The sequence below is a fragment of the Drosophila busckii genome, chromosome 3R, assembly GCF_011750605.1.
Source record: "Drosophila busckii strain San Diego stock center, stock number 13000-0081.31 chromosome 3R, ASM1175060v1, whole genome shotgun sequence".
NCBI classification, from domain to species: Eukaryota; Metazoa; Arthropoda; class Insecta; order Diptera; family Drosophilidae; genus Drosophila; species Drosophila busckii.
The window spans coordinates 18,618,249-18,639,738 of record NC_046607.1 but is presented as its reverse complement, the minus strand read 5'-3'; the positions used below and the strand labels follow the sequence as shown (position 1 = coordinate 18,639,738).

Sequence of the window (21,490 nt, the reverse complement as noted above, 5' to 3'; positions counted from 1 at the left end):
ATAATACTTGCTTATTCAGTTGCGTTTAAATTTGAATAACATTGTAAAATTTAGCTTGTGTTTTGCATTATCATTTCAGAATATGTATTATTAGTGTAATATGTATTTTATGCACAAGACTTTTAGCAATTCGTGAGAATGAATGGAATGGAATGGAAAAAGAACGATGACGGTGAACTGATTCAGTTCGCTCGCGAACGTCACTAATCTGAAAAAATAACAAACGCGAATTGCAACACAAGTTTTAATTTAATTAAAAAAATTGTTTTAAGCTAAATTTTAGTGAGCAGAATGTTGCAAATTATATAGTTAACACGTAAATACCCAGCCAGTGTCAGTGCCAGACTATGGAGGTGTTTCAAACCGATACGCATTACATTTTTGTAAAACGAGACAAAAGTCTCTGGTGGAATCGCAAGACATCGGAGTTTGCAATAAAACCAGGTATAAATAAATCAAATATGAATCATATGGCTTGGTTTAGCTAATATACTATGGCAGCTGTATCTTACGCTTTAATTAGACGATGCCTTGAAGTCTGTGCCGTCCCACTAGAATGTTTGTAAATAGACATGTGCATGTGTGCGTGTGTGTGTGTGTGTATCTGTGTAAGACATTTATGTGTGTTAAGTGAGGCTGCTCTAGTTTTATTTAACGCTAAATGTCAAGGAGCAGCTTCAGCTCAAGCCAAAAGTGTGTATCGTCCTTAAATAGCTACTGCTTTGTTGTGGCCTTTCATCGGCCTGTGTTAATTGATTGTTAATTGCGCAGGCAGCTACAACACGCAATCAGCTAGCTAAACAAATCCCACTCCAATTACAGTCAATACAGTCTCCACCTCCCATCCCATCAGGCTCACGTATTTATATCGTGACTCATTCATTCTGAAACCCCTTACATTATCCTTTGATGTAGCGCTTTGTTTCTCTAACATAAATCTCATTCAAGGTTACAATATATTGCGCATTTTTCCTATTGTGCAAATTAGAGCAAGAGAAATGTTTATCGACATATGTAAAGCAATTTGTAGCTTCTGTCGCATTAGATAAGATAAAAACAGCACATGGCTTTGCTGTGAGCAAATTTTTAAATACACTTTGAGTTTTACAAAATATAATAGAGTATCTTTAACTGGCTAATAAGAATGAGTCTGTTCGTACTACAAGTATAGCCAACTTCTTTCAAAGTATATATGACTACCGGGTATGTCCAACTTTAGTCTCGCGCTTATTTTCTATATTGTTTGGTCATACATTGAATAGCAAGGTCACCGAATTAGATAATTTATCTAAATACGCCCACAAAGCACGCACAAAGTTATAAAATTAGTTTCATATACTATTTTTGAATAATATTTATTTATCAGAGAAAGAGCGTGTCAGCATCTATGCTGGGTTTTTTATTAATTTAAGTTAATTTACTGCAAAACACTCAATGTAAAAATTTGTATTTACTTATGACTTGTTTAAATCAGACAACACTCTCGTACATTGACTCACTTAAAATGTTTCAGCGTTAAATGACGGGGCGTATACGTAATGTGTATAATATAAGGCGCGTCAATGCGACACTGCATAATTAATTAAACGTCAATAAACATGCGAGACAATGCCATTAAAACAAGCTCGAAAGTCATTTTCCTTGCTACTGACCATTAAAAGCCAATTAACGACTGAATGGCCAAGATAACTGTCTGTTTATTCACGCTATAATAAAATACACTTTTAGGATGGGATCTCAGCTCGGTGGAGGACATAGAATGTATTGGTATAACGCATGGCATTTTGGGCGTTATATCGCTGCCCAATGTGTATGAGCCGCATCTGGTGATTGTCAAAGAAGCCACAGCGATCGGTGTGCTATATCCGCCACATTTGGTTTACAAAGTGAAATCCATTTGCATACTGAGCGCTGAGGATCCAGACTCGGAGCTGCCCAACTGCACCAAGCATACCAAGTAAGTTTTTTGTGCTAAGCAATTTGAATACTTAACAATTTGATTTGAATTACAGAAGCAATCATTCCACGCCCACGCATAGCAGCAGCAGCAATGCCAACAATAACAACAATGGCACTGGCAAGAGCACCAAACTCATTGAGGGCATTGGCAAAACATTTGGAGTTATGAAAAGCGCTGGCAACAGCATCAAAGCCACCACACAACAGGCAGTGAATATGGCCACAAAGCAGGTGAAGAACACTGTGGGCAAACGTGAGCCGCGGCAAATTGAGGGACGCATAACTGAGGAGCTGCATAAGATATTCGATGATACGGATAGTTTCTACTTTAGTTTCGACTGCGATATAACCAACAATCTGCAGCGTCACGAGATTAAAGCAACAGATCCACAGCCGCAGCCAGATGAGCGCTTCTTTTGGAATAAGCATATGATAAGAGATATACTTGAGCTCAATGTAAGTGGAGTGCGTCTTGTATTGTATGCTTAAATTAATGATTGTTGTTTTGCAGGATAAAACTTGGATACTGCCCATAATACAAGGATTTGTGCAAGTGGAGGCGTGTGTTATAGGCAATGATTGCTTTACCTTGTCGCTGGTATCGCGACGTTCACGTCATCGTGCGGGCACGCGGTAGGTTGCATTAGGCTGCAAGTTTATAAAATTTTGCTAAACTTTGTTTACTTGGCAGTTACAAGCGCCGTGGTGTGGATGAGAAAGGCAACTGCGCTAATTATGTGGAAACAGAACAGATTTTGTCCTTTCGCCATCACCAGCTGTCGTTTACGCAAGTGCGTGGCTCTGTGCCAATTTACTGGAGTCAGCCTGGCTATAAGTATCGACCACCAGCGCGTTTGGATCGCGGTGTAGAGGAAACTCAGCAAGCGTTTGAGCTGCACTTTGCCAAGGAGTTGTCCATTTATGAGCGTGTGTGCATTGTTAATTTGGTAGAGCAGAGCGGCAAAGAGAAGCTCATAGGCGATACGTATGCAGAGCATGTTATAAAGCTAAACAATGAGCATATGATATATGTAACATTTGATTTTCACGACTATTGGTAAGTCAAAGCTAAAAACTATCAAACTACGTTTAACAAATGCTTTGCTTTTAGTCGCGGCATGCGCTTTGAGAATGTTTCAACTTTAATCGAAGCCATTGCACCTGAGGCTGGTGCCATGGGCTTTCATTGGCGTGATCAGCGTGGCATGATTTGCAATCAAAAGTCTGTTTTTCGTGTCAATTGCATGGATTGCCTGGATCGCACAAATGTAGTGCAAACAGCCATAGGCAAGGCGGTGCTGGAGTCGCAGCTGGTCAAATTAGGACTTTCGCCGCCATATACGCCCATGCCGGAGCAGCTGAAGTCACCGTTCATGGTGCTGTGGGCGAACAATGGCGATATTATAAGCAGACAATATGCAGGCACCAATGCCTTGAAGGTAAACTAACTGGAATTAAGCATTTATTTATAACTAATGCATATTTTTTTAGGGCGATTATACACGCACAGGCGAACGCAAGATTAGCGGCATGATGAAGGACGGCATGAACTCGGCCAATCGGTTTGTTGTTTATATTAATTGTTGTGTTTTTATTTTAGTTTGCTGCTTTCCCACACATTTCATTATCACTTCCAACTGAAACTGTATTCTGACCAAGGCTAATCAATCAATCGAAACACATTTTTACTAATGCCGCATGCTTTTTTCTACTACAAAACTCTACGCCAAGTTACTTAACAATTGTTATACGCTTCACCCAAGGTCGCTGGTTCAAGCTTCTAGTTAAAATTATTGTATGCTCTTTACACAAAACCCTTGCTCTAGACTTGGGTGAAGGGTATGCCACTAGTTCTTGCCACTTTCTCTAACCCACAAATATTAATGCCTATTACGTTTACCGTATATGCCAAATGTCTAATTGACTGTTAGCTAATGACGTACCCCACTACTTCCTTCGTAGCTTTCTCATACAAAACTTTGCCGACTCGTTCCGTCAGTGCATTATCGATCTGATGCTGGGTGAGCTGCATCATGCCTCCGAACTGCAAGAGGATGACGTTCTAGACACCATACTCCATATACTTACACCCGAGACACGTCCACCAATGCGTGGCTATTACAATGCTGGCGTTCTGGGACCCGAGCTAAAACTTATTGAATCCATTGTGTTCAGCAGGTGTGCAACATATCGGAGCCCCACAGCAGTTGAACAGCTCGTTGGTCAAGCAAACAAAGCCAAACACTCAATGTTTTTAGTTTCAACAATTGTTAGCTCATTCTTGTTTATTGCTTTACAAAAGGTACAAACCCAACATACAAAATGAAACAAAGCTAATGGTGCTCTAAGCGAATAGTACAAGTTCACTTAGCCTGCCATTGAGCTGCGCTCTAACTCTATTCATTGCTTCATTATTTAGCTGCACTTTTGCTTTCTCTGCTGTAACTAACTTTCATTTAAGCAATAACTAGACAAGTCTTATGGTGCTCTTATTATGTTTTGCAGCTACTATCTGGCACGTTTTAAGGATTCATATCGGCAGGCTACCATTGATCTTATGTTGGGCAATCAAGTTTCTTCAGAATCATTAAGCGCTTTGGGCGGCGCAGCAACAGCGGATGAGAATGATGGCGAAAGTGCGGAGCATGCTAAAATGTTGGTAGAGGATTGTCGTCGTTTGCTCTTGAGCTCGGAGCAATATCCTGTGGGTGCTTGGGGACTAATCGATGCGGATCCAAGGTGTGTTTACGTTTAAAGCAAACTTTGTATTTGACTAATTGCTGTTTTGTATTTTGTAGCTCTGGCGATGCTAGTGAAACCGAAGTGGACTCTATACTTTTGCTTACGGACGATTGTTATATTGTGGCCGAGTATGATTCGCATTTGGACAAGATTGTGCGCTTTGAGAATGTGCAGCTGTCGCAGCTGCGTCTCATCGAGCTGGGCATGCAGCAGCAAACGCAAATATTCAAAGGCTCGGCTCCAGGACATTTGTGCTTGCGTCTCAACTACTGCGTCGATGGCCAAGATGGTTACTTTCACATGTTTCGTTCGGCCAATTTGCGTTTCTTTAATAATGCCGCCTATGTTATAAAATCAGCTGAGGAGCTAACTGAATCGCTTACATCGATTGTGGAAATGTTTCGCATTGCTTTAGAAAATGCTGGCAATACGAATGTGCGTTTTATTACTGGCGGCATGTTGCAGCGTCGCAAGAGCAAGCAGCCGTTGTTGGATGTGCCCAAGGGCATGCCGCGCAATCTCTCGGAAACTCAACTGGTGCAGTTTAGCTCCAAAGCGCTTTCAAACGTAGCTGGTCAGTTCTCGAAGCTGGGTCAGACATTTAAGAAGCCAACAGCGCAAGGCGTTGCAACAGCTGCGCTTAATCCACAAGTCATGCGACAGTCTGAGGATGCTGGATGCTTAGATCTGGCGCAGGAGGCAGAGAAGGCCGTGTTCTCTGTGGGCGGCAGACAACGCGCTGGCAGCGACAGCAGCACAGATACTGAAGAGCATGACAATAGTCTCTACGAACCGGAAGTGGATTCGGATGTGGAAATTGCGATTGATCGTACTAACTACAAGGAGAACACGTTTCTGCCCTCCGTTGGCATTGTTATGAGCAATCAGCTGGAGCAGCCCAATGGCGCGCAGCAGCTGCAGCAGCTAGAGCAAAAGGATAGCATGTGCAAAACGGCAGAGGATGTGTTCACTATTTCGATTACAACAGTTACGGATAATGTTGGCCTGCCCACGGGTCTGCTAGAGAACGCGCCGCCCGTGCGTCCCATTACACCAAATCCACAAATATGCGTGCAAGCCCAAGACGAGGCTGAGGAGGCTCAGGAACTTGTAAAGCCTGCAACCAGGTCGGTATTCTACGATTGAATCTATGTGTGTGTGTGTCTGTTGTTTGTAGTTTAATTACTCTTCTTGATTTGTAGTCAATGGTAACGTAAAAGTATTTGGAATTGTATTCTTTTCTTACCTTAAGCTCTTTTATATATATTTCTATCATATGTTTTATTTTGTAAGCCTATAACATGAGGCGCAACGTTACCTTAATAGCTCAAACTAAACTATATGCTCAAATAATAAATTTTTGTAAAGCAAAAACTGTATGCCAAGTGGTTCTTTATGCTCAATTCGCACGTTTCTAGCTGTGATGCACCAGATTTCAAGCAGCCGGCAAACTTTGATGCTCACAAATTGAAGCAATTAACCAGTCCGCTTTCCAAGCTGGCCAAGGGCATGCAGAACATTGGCTTAAACTTGGATCCACGCAAAATTGTTACCAAGGTATGTCCAACAAGTCATTATAAACAAATATTATATTAAACATTTTCTTTTTAGAGCGGCGTGCTAGCACCCAACACTGGCTCAGCGGACAATACACCGCCGGAACGTTGCCCAGGCTCAAGAGATATGTTGCTGGACATGTGGAGTGCGGAGCAATGCAAAACCAAACTTATTGCGCTGTAAATTGCAGCTTAACGTAGTGATAACTATTAAATTATAATTATTTAAACGCAGCAAAGTTACTCTAGGTGTTCTCCACAAGGCACTTCCAATATTTAGGCATAACACTTATACAATATATACACGTTTGTTCTTGAACTGTACCACAATATTTGCAATGTTTTGTGATTGTTAATAATGTTTAATTGTAGTGCGTTTTTTGCTCTGAATGTATGTAAAGTAGTAAAAGCAATATAATAATGTAATGGCGCTAACAATATATTTATGCATATGCTTATGAACAGTTATACGTATTTATACACAAACAGCAACAAACAAAAGACTTGACATATTTACATAAATAATCTTAACAAGAAAACACTGCGAATTGCGTAAAAAATTCCATTTAATTGAACGAAAAGTTTTGAAAGTTTATGTAGCATATAAAAATCAATGAAATATTGCGCAGTCAACGAATATACAATTGATCAATTATGTAGCTGTAGTATATATAGAATTATATTATATGTGCCACCGATTAACTGCAAATTATTATATATGTATGTGTTGTATAGCTTCAAAAATAAAGAGCAGCTGGAGCAAATGTTTTTATTTTGATAATTTACAAACTTTTGGCCAAAGCAAAGGAAATGTGTCAGCATCAAGTGTTGCAAGCATTGATGGCACTTGTTTACACAAGTGATAAAAAAGTGGTTGACAGCACCACCAAGCGAACTAACAAGCTGGCCACAGCAATGTGGAAATCAAAAATCCATTAAAACACCACCAAAAATGGACGCTTGGCAATCAGCTTATGTATACAGATATGCGAGTTTTATTTATGCGAACTTTGGCCCCGAACTTTTGGCCTGTCAGCTGATAAGCGGGCACAGGAGCAGCAGCAGCAGCAGCATGGCCAGCCAGCACGCGTTCCAATATCATGCTAATGTTGCTTGCCACACAGTTGCATCAATTGTTTTTCAATCAAAGTGCCATCAATCTTTTTCTCGAAATGTTTGTTTAATTAACGCACAGGCTACCTTAACGCAGCCAAAGCAGCAGCAGCAGCATGCATAAATACAAGTACAAAGTAGAGAGATTTTTCATGCCAATCCATTTGACCTACGGTCATGCTTGATTGGGATTGGGGGCTGGGGGCATGGAGTCCTTCTTTGCCCGTTTTTACTATGCCATTTTTCTTCGCATTTCAGTTCTTAACTTTGTCCATGTCTTTTGCGTCCATTAAGTGTGTCTGTGCTAAGACTTGGAAATTGTCTTTTGAATGTTTCAATTACACGCCTTCTTAAGCACAGCTTCTCTTTCAAATTGTACGCCAGCCAGCCAGCCAGCCCAGCAGTGAGCAGCCAGTTTACCCGGATTGACTTGACAGTCGACTGGCTGCTGCCAGTGCAAGTAGTACACATACATATATTTTTTCTTGGCTTTTATGCGCCAATAAAGTGAAATACTGAGATAGTCGAAGAATTTACTGCCTTTCCCTCGTAGTCAGCCACACTGTCAAAAATCAGCAACAGTCTTAGCCAGCCAAGCACAGCTTTTATCCAAGTCCTGCTGCTCAGTGTACTTGCCACCCCATAGAGCTCTCACTCTCGCCGCTCGCCTCCTGGCACTTGCGTTAAACACTTTTGCCTTAAACCATTAATTTCCTATACGTTCGGCTTGTACGTGTTTCTTAGCCCAGAGAGAATCTGGGTCTATACAAAAAACTTAATTTTATTGCTAAAAGCGGGTTAAGTGCTTGACACACAGCTGAGTGCCCCTATTATGCCAGCAACTGTTGGAAAATTTAGCTATGTGTCTCAGATAGTAATCGAATTTGCTTTATGGCATGTATGCTAATTTTATGTCTAGCTAATATACGACTATATCTCTTTTGGTTTGGCTGATTGAATTTGCATTTAGAATTAATTTCAAACTTTGACAAGCTATAACTCAGCTACATAAAATCGCATACAACTGTTTTATAGCATTTTATTTGGCTTTGCAAACACAATTCCAATAAGTCTAAAAGAGTATGGCTTAAAAATTATTTGGCAAAGTTATGAACAAAAGAGTAAATAAATAAGACAATTTTCAGTGAAATATCAATCTTTGATAAGCTCTAACTCAGCGAAATTGTGTTTGATGTCAGAGTGTGATACATTGAAAGACTCGTGAGATGCATAAGAATAAAACTGCGTTAAAAACTTGGAAAGTCTAAGATTTTCGATATTTTTGCAAAAAACGTGATGTAAATTTTTGCCAAAAATGATGCCTGTCTTTCATTTCTTATCACTTCCTAACTTTGAGAAGCTATATCTTAGCCAAAAAAAATCGCACAGAATTGTTTTTAGGCTTTATTTACTCATGAGATACTAAATAAACATATGCTGTTGTGTTCGATAAATAAAATATTGTTTTTGAATAAGTTATGGCAAGAAAACCAATGCTGAAGACTTAATTTTTGTTTCATTTCAAACTTTGCAAAGCTATAACACAGCTAAAAAAAATCCCATCCAAATGTGCTATACCTCTTTTTGTTGGCGTGTAAAGCAGAATTAAATGAGCATAGAAGCGTATGATATTAAAATTATTTGGCGAAGTTATGAACAAAATAGTAAACAAACAATGCAAGTTTCTGTGAAATATCCAACTTTGATAAGCTATAATTCAGCGAAACGGCGTACGATTTTCGATTTTTATGCCTTGTTAGACTCATGAGATGTATCTGAATAAATCTGCGTTCAAAGTTAGAAGTTTTAAAATTTTCGATATTTTAGCAAAAAATGCAGTGTTACCCCTTGCTTAAATTTCAAAAAATGCGAAAAATTTAAAAGTTGCTTAATCCCAAATGTAATGATGCAACTTTCCTTTTAGCATCAATACGAGTAGTGAACCGTATACAAATCGGATGCTTATTAGCAAAGTTATGGTTAAAAAACAAATGCTGAAAACTTGGATTTTGTTTTATTTTAAGCCTTGAGAAGCTTTAACTAAATAGAATCCGATCGGGGATTTATTGCTTTAAGAAAATATTTGCGCAAGCTATGAACAAAACAGTAAACACACAAGTAAATTTGGAAAAGCTGCTGACTACCCTAAATATTGTTCAAGCTGCGCCCATGATTGAATTTGATTTTATTCCGTGCTCAGCCGGCTTTGGGAAATTAACTAAATTTAAAGTAAATGCGTACAATGCAAATAAATCAATTGCAAGAACCATAAAAACAAATGATGCATGAGTGGATGCCATGCCAGGCGTCGATACAATATTTGTAGACTGTAAATTACCTTTGAGGTCAAAGTGCATAAGCTGTTAAGCATGACCGCAGTGCAGCCGAGTTTATCACTTCAAAGCAAATTAAATAGAAAATTGCATTTTTGCCCAAAACGTATCTCATGGTTGCTATTGTTGTTGTTGTGAAATTTTATACATAATTGAATTTATGGTCAAGCGTATCATACGGCGAATGAGATAGGAGGGGGATGTGTGCATACAATTACCTAACTATATAGAAAACTGAGGTCAGTTTAACGTGGCAGCAATGACAGACAAACGTATCCTTAGTCCAATTGGCCTGTGGCTGTGCACCACACGCCAAACAAACGGAAACCGAATGTCATCTTCAATTTCAAATTCAATTATAAAACAAATTGGTTTGAGCGCAAATAAATACACGCACACACATACATATATGTATGTATATATGTATATGTTAGAGGGCTGGGCAGGCTGACCGAACACTCGAGGCAAAATCAAACGACAAATCCATTCATCCACTTTGCAATTGTGTCCAGTCTGGCTTCAATGAAATAAATGTAATGAAATGTTAACAAATGACAACAGCCTGACAAACAAGCAGCGGCAAAAACCACAAAGGGGGTTGCCACACACACACACACATACACACAAGCATGCGAGTGTCTTGCTTGGCTCACATATTGAATTAGTCCGATCAGATTTATTGGCTCAAGTCCCACTTGACCAGCGTCTACGTTAGACAATTATGGATTAGCGTCATTTGTTTTTTTGCCAGCCCAGACGCCAGCCAAGTGCTTCATATTCTCACATAGATAGTTGCAACCATGTTGATGCTGATGCTGAAGCTGATGACTATGTGGCTAATGATGATACGTTGGCATTACGAAGAACACAGCAGCGATTTGCAATGGCTTTTGGTAAAGGACTCCCCCCTTTATTACCTAAACGTATCGGATTACCATGCAACCAATACCAAACTGAAGTGTCCATGTTGATGCTCACGCACGTCGCATGTCACCAGCCGCCGCCCCCGCACGCTCAAGTCCTTTGGGAAAATTTGTCAGAGCATCAGCAGCGTTAAGGTGCCAATTAAGGGCTTTTTAGTATCAATTACAAAATCGCACGTTTCCACACCTTCATCAAACGTATCCCACGCCCCTCATGTGGGTGGGGGCTGGGGGCTCTTTGGGTAGCTGCTTCGTATTACATGACATGTTGGTCAGCCCTGCGGACGCCACTCGTGAAATTGTTTTACGTCATTGTGTTTTGGCCTTATTACGTTCTTCTCTTTGTGGAGTCAACTCACATTTGACAGTCGTGCTATTGTCAGTGATTTATTGTTCTAACGCCAGCAAATTGGATTTGCCATTAAAGTTTTGCACATAAATGTTATCGCCCATGAACTTTATTTATTTATGGCAGCATGTCTATGAATATAGTTTGAAAATAGCAATACTCAACTCTTTTTGAACGCTCGTATTGGTAATAAGACAATTTATTGCACTTCGAGTCATTCATTTTGGAGTCTTCGCATATGAGCCATACCAGTGGCTATAAAACTGTAATTACGAGTTGTGACAAGATCATTGTCAGATATTCAAAATGAACGGCTTGCACCATATTGCTGCATTTTCCAAATTGCCGCCATTAATTAATGAAATGAAAATATATTTAGTAGAATTGTTCCACTCTTAAATATTAAACAAACAGTATTGCAGCAGAAATTTCAAACTCGTTGTCATCATGGCCATGTATCTAAAACTGAGGGCTTCATATATAGCCATTTATTTTCAATATTAATGTGCACATAAGTGTTGTATTTATTTACTGTAACATGTCTAGGAAAATAGTTTAAAAACCATCCCAGCAACGCGCATCATTTTGACGCTCACATAGGTAATAAGCCTTTTCGTTGCACTGCCAGTTATTCATTTTGAACTCAGCTCCTTTGAGCCACAAGTGTATGCAATGCTCCAAGTTCGGATAGTCTGGCTGACCGGCTGACCAATTAAAATAGGTCAATGGCATACCAGTGGCAATGGAACTGAAATTACGAACTGTAACGAGATCATTGCCAGAGATCCAAAGCCAATGGTTAGCATCATAGTGCTGACCAATTAGATATGTTGATATAGCGTGCATTTCAGCTGCATTTTCAATTGTGGCCAAATCGCCGCCATAACGTCGACAAGTGTGCACTGCTTCAATCCAATTGACTTTAGATTCACTAGCAAAGTAATATTTGTTGCCAATCAGCGTGTATTTCTGCGTGCCAGATTTATCGCAAGTAACTGTAATTTGAATAAATTTTATAATTAAAAAATTGAATTAATATATTATATTATTTACCGTTGATATCAGGCCTTGTTGGACAGTGTAGAGACTGTGCCAAGCCACTTAGTAGGCATACAGCCAGTAGAAACGACAATAAGCACTTCATTGTCAAATGTGAATTGAGCAAAAATCTTAAATTTTGCGCAAATTTATACTATGCAAGCAGCGGATGTTATATATGTATAAGTATGTGGAGCTTATCATGTACAGCGGATGTTATATACATATATACCTATGCGGAGCTTATCATGTACAGCTCTACTTTTGATTAACTTGTTTAGTTGACAGTTGATTAAATTTTTGCATTACTTGTATACAATTTGCACTTATTGCCAATGAAAAGATTTACGCTTGGTTTAAAAGAGTATGACACTGTTTATTAATTATAAGATTGCGCTGCTGAATTATTTGCTTGATTGAGCTAAAGTGTGTTGTTTGTCAGTAATGGAACATTAATGGCTTGTAGCTATATTGATTTGTTCATAAAAGCAAATGAGCTGTATTCAGTTTAAAAACCATCCCAGCAACGCGCATCATTTTGACGCTCACATAGGTAAAAAGCCTTTTCGTTGCACTGCCAGTTATTCATTTTGAACTCAGCTCCTTTGAGCCACAAGTGCATGCAATGCTCCAAGTTCGGATAGTCTGGCTGACCGGCTGACCAATTAAAATAGGTCAATGGCATACCAGTGGCTATGGAATGGAAATTGCGAACTGTAACAAGATCATTGCCAGATATCCAAAGCCAACGATTAGCATCATAATGCAGGCTAATTAGATAAGTTGATATAGCGTGCATTTCAGTTGCATTTTGAATTGTGGCCAAATCGCCGCCATAACGACGACAGATGTGCACTGCATTGAACCAATTCACTTTGGATTCACCAACAAAGTAATATTTGCTGCCAATCAGCGTGTACTTCTGCGTGCCAGCTTTATCGCAGGTAACTGTAATAATGTCAAATTATATATTTACAATAATATTTAATGCATTTACTGCTGCTTACCGTTGATTTCACTCTTTTCTGGGCAGTGAAGAGACTGCACCAAAGCGCTTAGAAAGCAAACAGCAAGTAGAAACGACAGCAAGCACCTCATGGTGAAACCTTAATTGAGCAAAGACTGAATACATGGCAAGTATATATAGTACAAGCAACTAATTTATGCGCAATTAATGCTAATTCTAAAACAACAATGAATATTTAAGCAAGAGCAAATAAAAAGCACAAAGTGGTTTGGCGCTAACCTTGCAAATTTGTACAAAATGAATACGCGAATTTTAGCATACACAGTTCAACATTTATTTAGTTGATTTATTTGACAATTGATTTCAATTCTCAATACAGCACTCACTACCACGTTTCTCGCATAAATAGAAAGCATGATTATCACACTTTTCGTTATTCATTTTATACTCCGCGCCATCCATAAACAAATGTATGCATTTCTCTATGCCAAGGTTGTCGGGCTGATTCTTTGACCAGGCTAAAAAGCGCAAGGGAAATCCGTCATTGATGGAGTAAAATGTTCCATCCTTAACAAGATCATTGCCAGATATCCAGAACTGATGATTGGCATCGTATCTATTTTCAATCAAATATTCTTGTATAAACTTTAGCTCTACATCTGATTCGATGACGGCCAAGTTTCCGCCCAATTGACGACATGTGTGCACAGCTTCAAACCAGTTAGTCTGAGATTTTCCAATAAAATAATTCTTCTGTCCCTTTTGTGTGTACTTTACATTGCCAATTACTTTTGTGCAATATGCAGCTGTATAAACAAAATAAAATTAAAGTATTAATAAGATTAAAATATAAGTTATTTACTATTAGGATCAGCATCTGCAAAGGCAGTTGGCAGACAGGCAGCAAGTAGTAGCGGCAATAAGTAAAACATTGTCAATAGCAATTGCAGTCGCTGTTCTGCAATTTATATAGGCAAAGTTAATTTATACTGTGGCAATTGCAATTTATGCGCTAATAAACGCATTAAGTAATGCTGTAGCAATGGTGTGTATTGAATAATATAAATAATAGTAAAGAATTAATATATATTTAAAATTGTTTCAATACTTTAATTTAAAAGCAAACGATTTAGTTGGTTTTTATAAATCAATGCAGTTGTATGAACTGCTCTACTTAAGCAGCATACACTGTACTTGGAGCAGTCTTTGCTTAAACCATAATCTGAGCTTTATTAGTTCCGGCATGTAAAATAAAACTGAAAATGTCAGCAGCATAGCAAATCAATTCAGATATGTGCAAGTAAATGAAGTAGGAAAGTCTCAAGGTCTACTCAGTGTATAAGGATATTAGTCACACTTTCACACATGTGAAGATTGGCTGTGGCTTAGCAGAACTTCAAGAGCAGCATTAGCGACAGCATGAACATCAACTGACTGCGTAGTTTTGTGTAATCCACACCTAAAATCCACAGTAGCGTAACTGAAGCGACACCCAATTTCGACTCGTATTACAAATTAAAATATGCCGCAACACACACACACACACACACCAATACATTAAAAGCATAGCATGACAGCATTTTAAACTGATTAGCTGGCACCTAGCTCTATCTTGTCTGCTGCTGTTCCCAAGACCCTTTCTCTTAGTCTGCCATTAGCATTCGCTGTAACTGGCACTGCCGCCTGAGCCTGTGCCACGGGTCAATGAGATGCTAAGCATTTGACAGGCATTGAAAGGGTGCTGGCTGCCTGTATGTCAAGCCAACCAAAAAGATTGTTCAATTTTTAAACAGACACAAGGACTGCCAAAAGGATTTACACGAATTTGTTAGCTGTTACTTTGTGGCTTTGACATTTCGCCGAGACATTGCTGGTGCTGCTGTTGGGTATTAGAGCTAGGCAGGCAGCAGCAGGGATTGATCGATTTTGCTTTGTCGACTCGCACAGTTCAGTGAGCATATCCTCTAGCAGTCGTTGATTTATTTGCGCCTATTTGTAATTTAGTTTTTTTTTTTTTAAGTTTTTAACAAACGCCCCTAACTAAAAAATAAAACTGTCAACAGTTGTTGTTTGTACACGAGACTGCAACTGGGAGTGTGTGCCATGCATCATGACTGCTTATGATTAATCGCTGGTAATTATGTTGATTAATTGCTTTATTAGTGGCGCAGCGGCAGCGGCTGTTGTAGATCACAACGCGCTCTGATTGTGATTTGTGTGTGCTTTGTGGCATTAACTTAAAATAGTCTCATTTGCTTTTGTTTAACGTAGCGCTCTTTAATTACCAAAAAAAGAAAACATTTGTTTTTCTTTGTGCGCGCAAACAAACAAAAAGTACAAAATAAAAATAACAAACTCTGCGCGGCAGGTACAATTGTTATGGCTTGTCCTGCTGCTGGTCAAGTCATAATATTTCATTATACGCTGCGCGCTTAATACTCTAGCTAAGGGTATGTTAGCTATGAGTGTTTGCATATAATAAGTTAAATATCATGTGTAAGCTACAAACGTACAGCGCTCCAACTAAATTATATGCTATTAATTTATATTAAGTATTTTACTTGCTTTGTTTACAGCATACGCATACTCTTTCCTTTTGGCTTTTGCCATTTGAACGGGCACTTAAAATTAAGCGTGCCCAAATCCCCAAAGACCGCAAGCCCAAGCATAAACAAACTAACCGAATGAATGCAGCTCGGCATGCTGGGCGCCATCCTTTGGGAAAATGGCTTGGGGTGTGTGTATGTGTGTGTGTGTGTGTGCGTGGTTGATGACTGGCAACCGCAATCATAAAAATAATAACCACATTATTGTGTTTAATAATGAAAAATATCATTTTCGAGCATAACTTTTGGCTTTTGTTTGCACAGGCAGGCGGCAGTGGCCACCCCTAATAAAAGTAAGACGCCCGCATTTTTGGTTGGCTGTGTGTCCTGAGCAACCCTTAAGCATTAAGCGTTCCAAACATATTTTCCAAATAATGTTCATTTACTTACTTGCGGGTGGAGTCTTTTTGCCATTGAGTGCCTTTTGCTTAATTTGTGGCAACCCAAAAGGGGTGTGTGTAAACGTCTTATGCATAAAGTACCTGCCCACCCGCACCCACCCACTCTACCAACGCCTACACTCAACTGTTTAAACTTTGTTTGTCTTTTTTTTTTTATTGGCATGTTGACTTTTGAAATTAGTTTTTAATATGCGCAAATACTTTGCATATTTGGGCTCAAGTGCCGTACTCTGCCCCTCGTACAATTCTAAACGCAATTGCGCCAGATGCTGCTGCTGCTGCTGCTCTTATCGGCCTGGCAGGCCTGCTTGGCAAATATTTGTAAACAACCTCAATACAATCAAGCAACAGCAACAGCAACAAAAAAATCTCTGACTCACCCCAACAACAGCAGCAGCAGCAACAAAAAACAAATCTCTGCATATTGACATCAATTAAAGTGCATCAAGTCGACACTCGAAACAAAAACAACGTAATTTACAACAAATGTGTTGCCGCCGTGCAACATCGACAACATTCAGCAACTATTCATTAGCCCTCGCACCCAAAGCACTAAAAATGTTCAGGGCCTTATAGCTGGCAGCATCAGCAACCAACACAACTCAGCTGGAGTTCCTGGTTTATACCCTTGTTCTCCCGAGGCGACAAGCAGCGGCAATCGTGGCTTGAGCTCAAATCGCCTTTGGGCTGTGCTTTTTAAGGGCGGCGCATAGGTCAACGGAAATAGTTCCATAATGAACACAAAACACATTGTAAATTGTCCTGCTAGCATTGTAAATGAGCACAAGTGTGCGACAGGACGCGTCGCCAGCAGCACTAAATGCACTGAGCGAAAATTAAATCAAATAACAAATCAATAAATTAATGTAAATGCAGCTGAGAGTGCTTAAGATATTTTAAGTAATTGTTTTTAACTAGATTCCATTAAAATTTAATGTACGTTTGTTAACAACTTTTTTGCACAGTGTACAGCCATTTGCATGCAGTGAAAAGTACTACGAAAAGTATCCTTTTCAAATGTTAAGAGCAAATTAGCAAAACCAGCCCCGCAATTTAAAACAAAATGAGCTTGGGCAATCTCAAGCAGACGCCGACTGCCGAGACTGCTGCTGCCTTTTGCGTCTATTACAAACTTGTCCCCAGACAATTTAATTTTACTGCTACTGCTACTACAACACATAGACAAAGAAGGACATGCGTGTTGCAGGCAACTGCACAACAATAGAGCCAAAGCATGCGCTCTCTCTCTCTTTTGCTGGGGCCGCAGACAGGCAGTTAGGCAATGAGGACATGCAAAATTGCCGCCACAGCTAATTTAATAATTTATCATTTTGCTGCAGGGCAACAACAAAGGATTATTTAAATTCGCGTGTTATACGGCCGGGTAGCTCGAGCTTGAGCTCGAGAGCAAGGGATGCGAGGGGGCTATAAATGATGTGTTAGCCCGCTGGCAATGCAGCGCAATAATTTAAAAATTTCCACACCCCTTGTGACAGCGCAGGGGCTGCAAGATTTGTTTAATTATTTCAAAACTAAATGATGTGGCAGAATTCAAATTTTTTAACTCACATTCTAATTGGCGCAGCTAATGTGGAATGCAGCGAATTGTAAAGTTACGTCGAGAGAGAGCAAAAACCCTTTAGAGTTGTACAAGGACAACAAATACTCGAAACAAATTTGTTTACGCACAGTTGTGAAATATTTTGATTTAGCACACACACACACAGACTTGCTAACGTGTATGTATTTGTGTGTAATCCTTTCGTGCCCATTTCAATTGTTCGATTTGACAAATTGATTTTCACTTCAACCGGTTCGCTCTGATTGCTTTGGCTTTGGTTTTGTTTGCTTTGGGAATTGACAATTTTTTTTTGGTTTGGCTCTCTCTCTTTTGTATTTTGGCCACATGCGCGTAAATATTTATTTAGTTTCTGGACACTAAAATTTCAGCGTTGCAGCTTTCGCATTTGCGCCCACAATTTAAATGCACGCAAATTGGCAACGACTTGGCCCCAACACAGAGACTCGATTACTGCTGCTGCTGCTGCTGCTGTTCTAACCAACGCCAAAACACAAGTTGTTGAAATTTATGTGACCAACGAGGCCAACAAAAAAATAAAGGACAAGAACATATTAATTGCTTTTGCAAATAGAGTCCACTGCAGTTTTTGTGGCATGTTGGCAACTTGGCCGCTTTGTTATAGCCATGTTGCCGTTGTATTATATTGCTTCTTTTAGTTTTGTCTACAAATAATTACACTGCGCAAAAAACTAAGCAATGTTGTCTATGTTGAGCACGCAATTGTTTGACTGATTGCATGTTAAATAAAATTATATGATATGCATTCGATCTTATATACATTTTGTTGTCTCTCTCGTTATTTTCTCGCCGTGTAGTTATATTGCCTGTCATATTTTTTCGCCAGCACATTCTAAAACTCGCCATTGTTTTCCAACTAAACGAGGCAATTGCAGCTTATGGCAACAGCATCAGCTACAGTTGCCCCACTTTGTTGCCAGTTTCCATTATATTTTGCCACCTTTAACAGGCCTGCGAATATAAATTGCGGCTTTATCAAAGCGCACGTCAAATCTCGTTTAAATTAATGAGTTCCGGGCGCTGCTTGTTTTTCTTTTGCTTATTTTTGTTGTTTGTCGCCTTCAATATAGTTTCAAATTCTGTTTATTTATGCGTCATAAATTGCTGGAAAAATTGTCGTTGTTGCAACGCAAGTTGCCGCCGGGCAAAGCGTTGAAATTATGAAACATTGTTTGGCACTTTGCGCGCTGCCGAAGACGCAAATCAATTGATGGGGATGAAGCTGTGGAGCTGTGTATGGCACCGCCACATCATAAGCCTAGGCATTGGCACTTAACCAAGAGAGCTCAGACTTGTCGGTTAAGGCGCCCCCAAGTTAATTAAAATGTTTATCGTTGCTTGGCTGAAGTGTTGATAGCCCAGCACAGTGTCAACTTGGCTGCAAAGTTATTAAACTTATTGTGGCGTGTAATTAGCTGACGAGCTGTCAACAATATAAGCGCCTCCCACTCACTCCCCCCCTAGGCTACGTGGATCGTTTTACAAGCTTTTGTTTGCACGCCAAATTGTCGTCTGATAAATCAATTGCCTACCCTTGAGCGTTATCCCCTTTTTGCTGGTTTATCATTTAATTGACTTGTGAGCAGCCAGCCTGGCGGCCATAACTAATTTCATAATTAACTGTGCCGTGTGTAAATTGTGGTTCCTATTACCAGCAGGCGCCTCTGCTATCAGTAGCCAACAGTTTCCGCTTCCATTTGGGATTACGGCGTAGCAAATTATGTTACGGCGACAACTCTAAGGCGCATCGTATTACAGCATTGCTGCAGTTTGGTCACAGTTTGCTGAGTTGTCAGTTTATGTTGACTTAATGATTATTGCTTTTTATGTTATTTATTTAATTGTGTGCATATAATTTTTGCAGGCAACAGCCCGCTAAACATTCACTGTGATTAAACGATAATTATATAGAGTATATGTTTACTTTTCAACTAAACTATGGAATTTACTTTGATACATGGCAATTTGCTTATTAAGAAATATAAAGGAATCGACTGCATCAAATCGTTTTGTGTTCACTATTAAAATGGCAAGATTAAAAGCAATTCTTGGATATTTAGCTCGCTTAATGCATAACTGGAAACTTCTGCTGAACGATTTAAAAACTTTATAGATAACTAGAATTCAATTTACCCTAATTACGACAATTGCTTGTTTGTGTCTGAGTTTTATTTATAATTGGCGTTTGCCCTGATTCCAATTCGCAGTAATCTCTCAGCAATTGTTTTGCCATTAATTAATTTAGTTTAAGCGCTGTGTCCTAGCTAAAAGTTGTGCACTCTTAATTGAAAAATGAGCTTAAGCTGCTAATTAGCATATTGCTGGGCCTTGCTGCGCTGATGGGGAGTTGGGCATTGCCTTATTTGCAATTAGCAGCATAACTGAATCAATTACTCATACTTGAGGCGTAAAACGAAAAGTTTTGTTGCTCCAACTGACCAAAACTTTTGCTTCCACTGTACGCAGGCAGTTGTCCTTGAAGTGACCCGCTGCTGTTGCTGTTGCAACTCTAATTGGGCAGGACACACGCACACACACACACACGTGGGTGTGTTCATGCATTTAATGGCAAATTGTTTTATTACAGTTCTCAGCTACTTTCACTTTTTTTTTCCATTGCTCACACCCACGGCACATACACTCAATTAAAACTCAAGACCCTTCATAATACATGCGCCTTTTAGTCTAGTTGTAGTAACCTTTTTTTTTTTTTGTTGGTTAACAAAAAAAGGATTTATTTTGTGCTTTTTTTTAGCGTTGTTGAGCGGTGCTCGCCTAAAAGTGTGTAAAGTTTAAAGAGCCTTAAGGGATTATGCGCGCAAATGTGTTGAAATTTCGGGTTCTAATGAAAGCAACAGCAACAGCAATAGAAAAGGCAAGCCCAAGTGGAGTATTTATAGATGTGAGCAAGGTACAGGACACGGGGACTGACCATAAGTGGCCCATCTTGCCTGTGTGCTGTGCTCAGTGTGGCGTATCCTTGCTGCCGCCGCAGCTGTAACAGAGATAAGTGGACATAAGCCACAAGAAGAGCCAAGGCAATGCCGTAGACTTCTTAGTCAACTAATGTTTTTGCTTTAACAATTTTACGTAATTTCAATGTAATTACATTTATGTACAACGAATGTTTACTCAGCATTGACTCGCTGACATTTATACGCTTTTGAAGTACTGTGTTTGCTTAAATGCCAAAATCTGTCAAGGCTCAAGTGGACACGTCTATTGTTTGCCTACGTCGCTCAGGCGCGTGCTCAAATATGAGTTTTGTTTATGCAGCTTGAGCTGCAGCATTGTCAACTGAAAAAAGTAGTGAGTGTATTTATTTAAACAGGAAATTTAATCTATATATTTGGCAACAATGTGGCAAGCAGCAGAAGAAAGGCAAAAGCAGGCAGCAAAATATAAAAAGTTGCTGCCAAGTTTTCAGTTTTCAGTTTTACGATTTTCAGTTGTTTCTCTTTTATTTTTTTTCTTTGTTTTTTGGCTTGGGCCAGTGCTAAGGGTAAATTATACTATGTGGCATGCACATGCTGAATTTCCCAAACTCTACTTAGTGCTCATCAGCGAGCGGCAGCGGGCTGGGCTGGGCTGTGCTTGGGTTTGGTGGTGTGAACCAGCCATCAGATATAAAAATACATTTAAAAAAGTAAACTTGTAGGTATTAAGAAGCTGCAAGACAAAAGCTAAAAGTGTAACTAAGTAGCAACATTGAGTGGCAAGTGGCAAGTGGCAAAGGTGGCACACTAAGTAGCCCCAAAAAGTATCGAATCGAAGCGTATTGCAACTGAGAGTGGCTCTGGCTTAGTCTGACTGTCTGTTTGTCGCTCGGCTTGTGCTATGTTAATTTGCTTGCTACACAAACGAGATTGATTTCGGTATCCGCACACTTGACTTGAGTCGATT

General features: G+C 39.5%; 4 protein-coding genes across 6 annotated transcripts; 1 reads left to right on the top strand and 3 right to left on the bottom strand.

Annotated features, from left to right (window-relative positions):
* The first annotated feature begins 138 nt into the window (after window positions 1–138).
* LOC108604228 (phosphatidylinositide phosphatase SAC2) lies at window positions 139–6,983 on the top strand. Of its 3 annotated transcripts, XM_017993595.1 has the most exons (12): window positions 139–444; window positions 1,729–1,957; window positions 2,013–2,415; window positions 2,471–2,592; window positions 2,651–3,016; window positions 3,071–3,398; window positions 3,451–3,521; window positions 3,922–4,137; window positions 4,465–4,698; window positions 4,758–5,828; window positions 6,120–6,258; window positions 6,313–6,983. In XM_017993595.1, the coding sequence occupies exons 1-12, from the start codon at window positions 348–350 to the stop codon at window positions 6,439–6,441; spliced, it is 3,405 nt and encodes a 1,134-aa protein (XP_017849084.1). In that variant the 5' UTR covers window positions 139–347; the 3' UTR covers window positions 6,442–6,983. The 3 variants fall into 3 exon arrangements, with proteins under 3 accessions (XP_017849084.1, XP_017849082.1, XP_017849083.1); XM_017993593.1 differs by lacking the exon at window positions 3,922–4,137 and having other exon boundaries at window positions 348–444; window positions 6,313–6,982; XM_017993594.1 differs by lacking the exons at window positions 4,758–5,828; window positions 6,120–6,258; window positions 6,313–6,983 and having other exon boundaries at window positions 348–444; window positions 3,922–4,261; window positions 4,465–4,569.
* A 4,408-nt stretch (window positions 6,984–11,391) lies between these two features.
* Window positions 11,392–12,121, bottom strand: LOC108602619 (C-type lectin 37Db-like). Its single transcript, XM_017990758.2, has 2 exons — window positions 12,029–12,121; window positions 11,392–11,970 (listed from the first exon to the last, which is right to left on the bottom strand). Exons 1-2 carry the CDS (start codon window positions 12,117–12,119, stop codon window positions 11,531–11,533), a joined length of 531 nt encoding a protein of 176 aa, XP_017846247.1. The 5' UTR covers window positions 12,120–12,121; the 3' UTR covers window positions 11,392–11,530.
* Window positions 12,122–12,364: 243 nt separating this feature from the next.
* On the bottom strand, window positions 12,365–13,111 carry LOC108602396 (C-type lectin 37Db). Its single transcript, XM_017990507.1, has 2 exons — window positions 13,021–13,111; window positions 12,365–12,961 (listed from the first exon to the last, which is right to left on the bottom strand). The coding sequence occupies exons 1-2, from the start codon at window positions 13,109–13,111 to the stop codon at window positions 12,522–12,524; spliced, it is 531 nt and encodes a 176-aa protein (XP_017845996.1). The 3' UTR covers window positions 12,365–12,521.
* A 184-nt stretch (window positions 13,112–13,295) lies between these two features.
* LOC108602576 (C-type lectin 37Db) lies at window positions 13,296–13,924 on the bottom strand. Its single transcript, XM_017990714.1, has 2 exons — window positions 13,843–13,924; window positions 13,296–13,786 (listed from the first exon to the last, which is right to left on the bottom strand). The coding sequence occupies exons 1-2, from the start codon at window positions 13,910–13,912 to the stop codon at window positions 13,344–13,346; spliced, it is 513 nt and encodes a 170-aa protein (XP_017846203.1). The 5' UTR covers window positions 13,913–13,924; the 3' UTR covers window positions 13,296–13,343.
* Window positions 13,925–21,490: the final 7,566 nt, after the last annotated feature.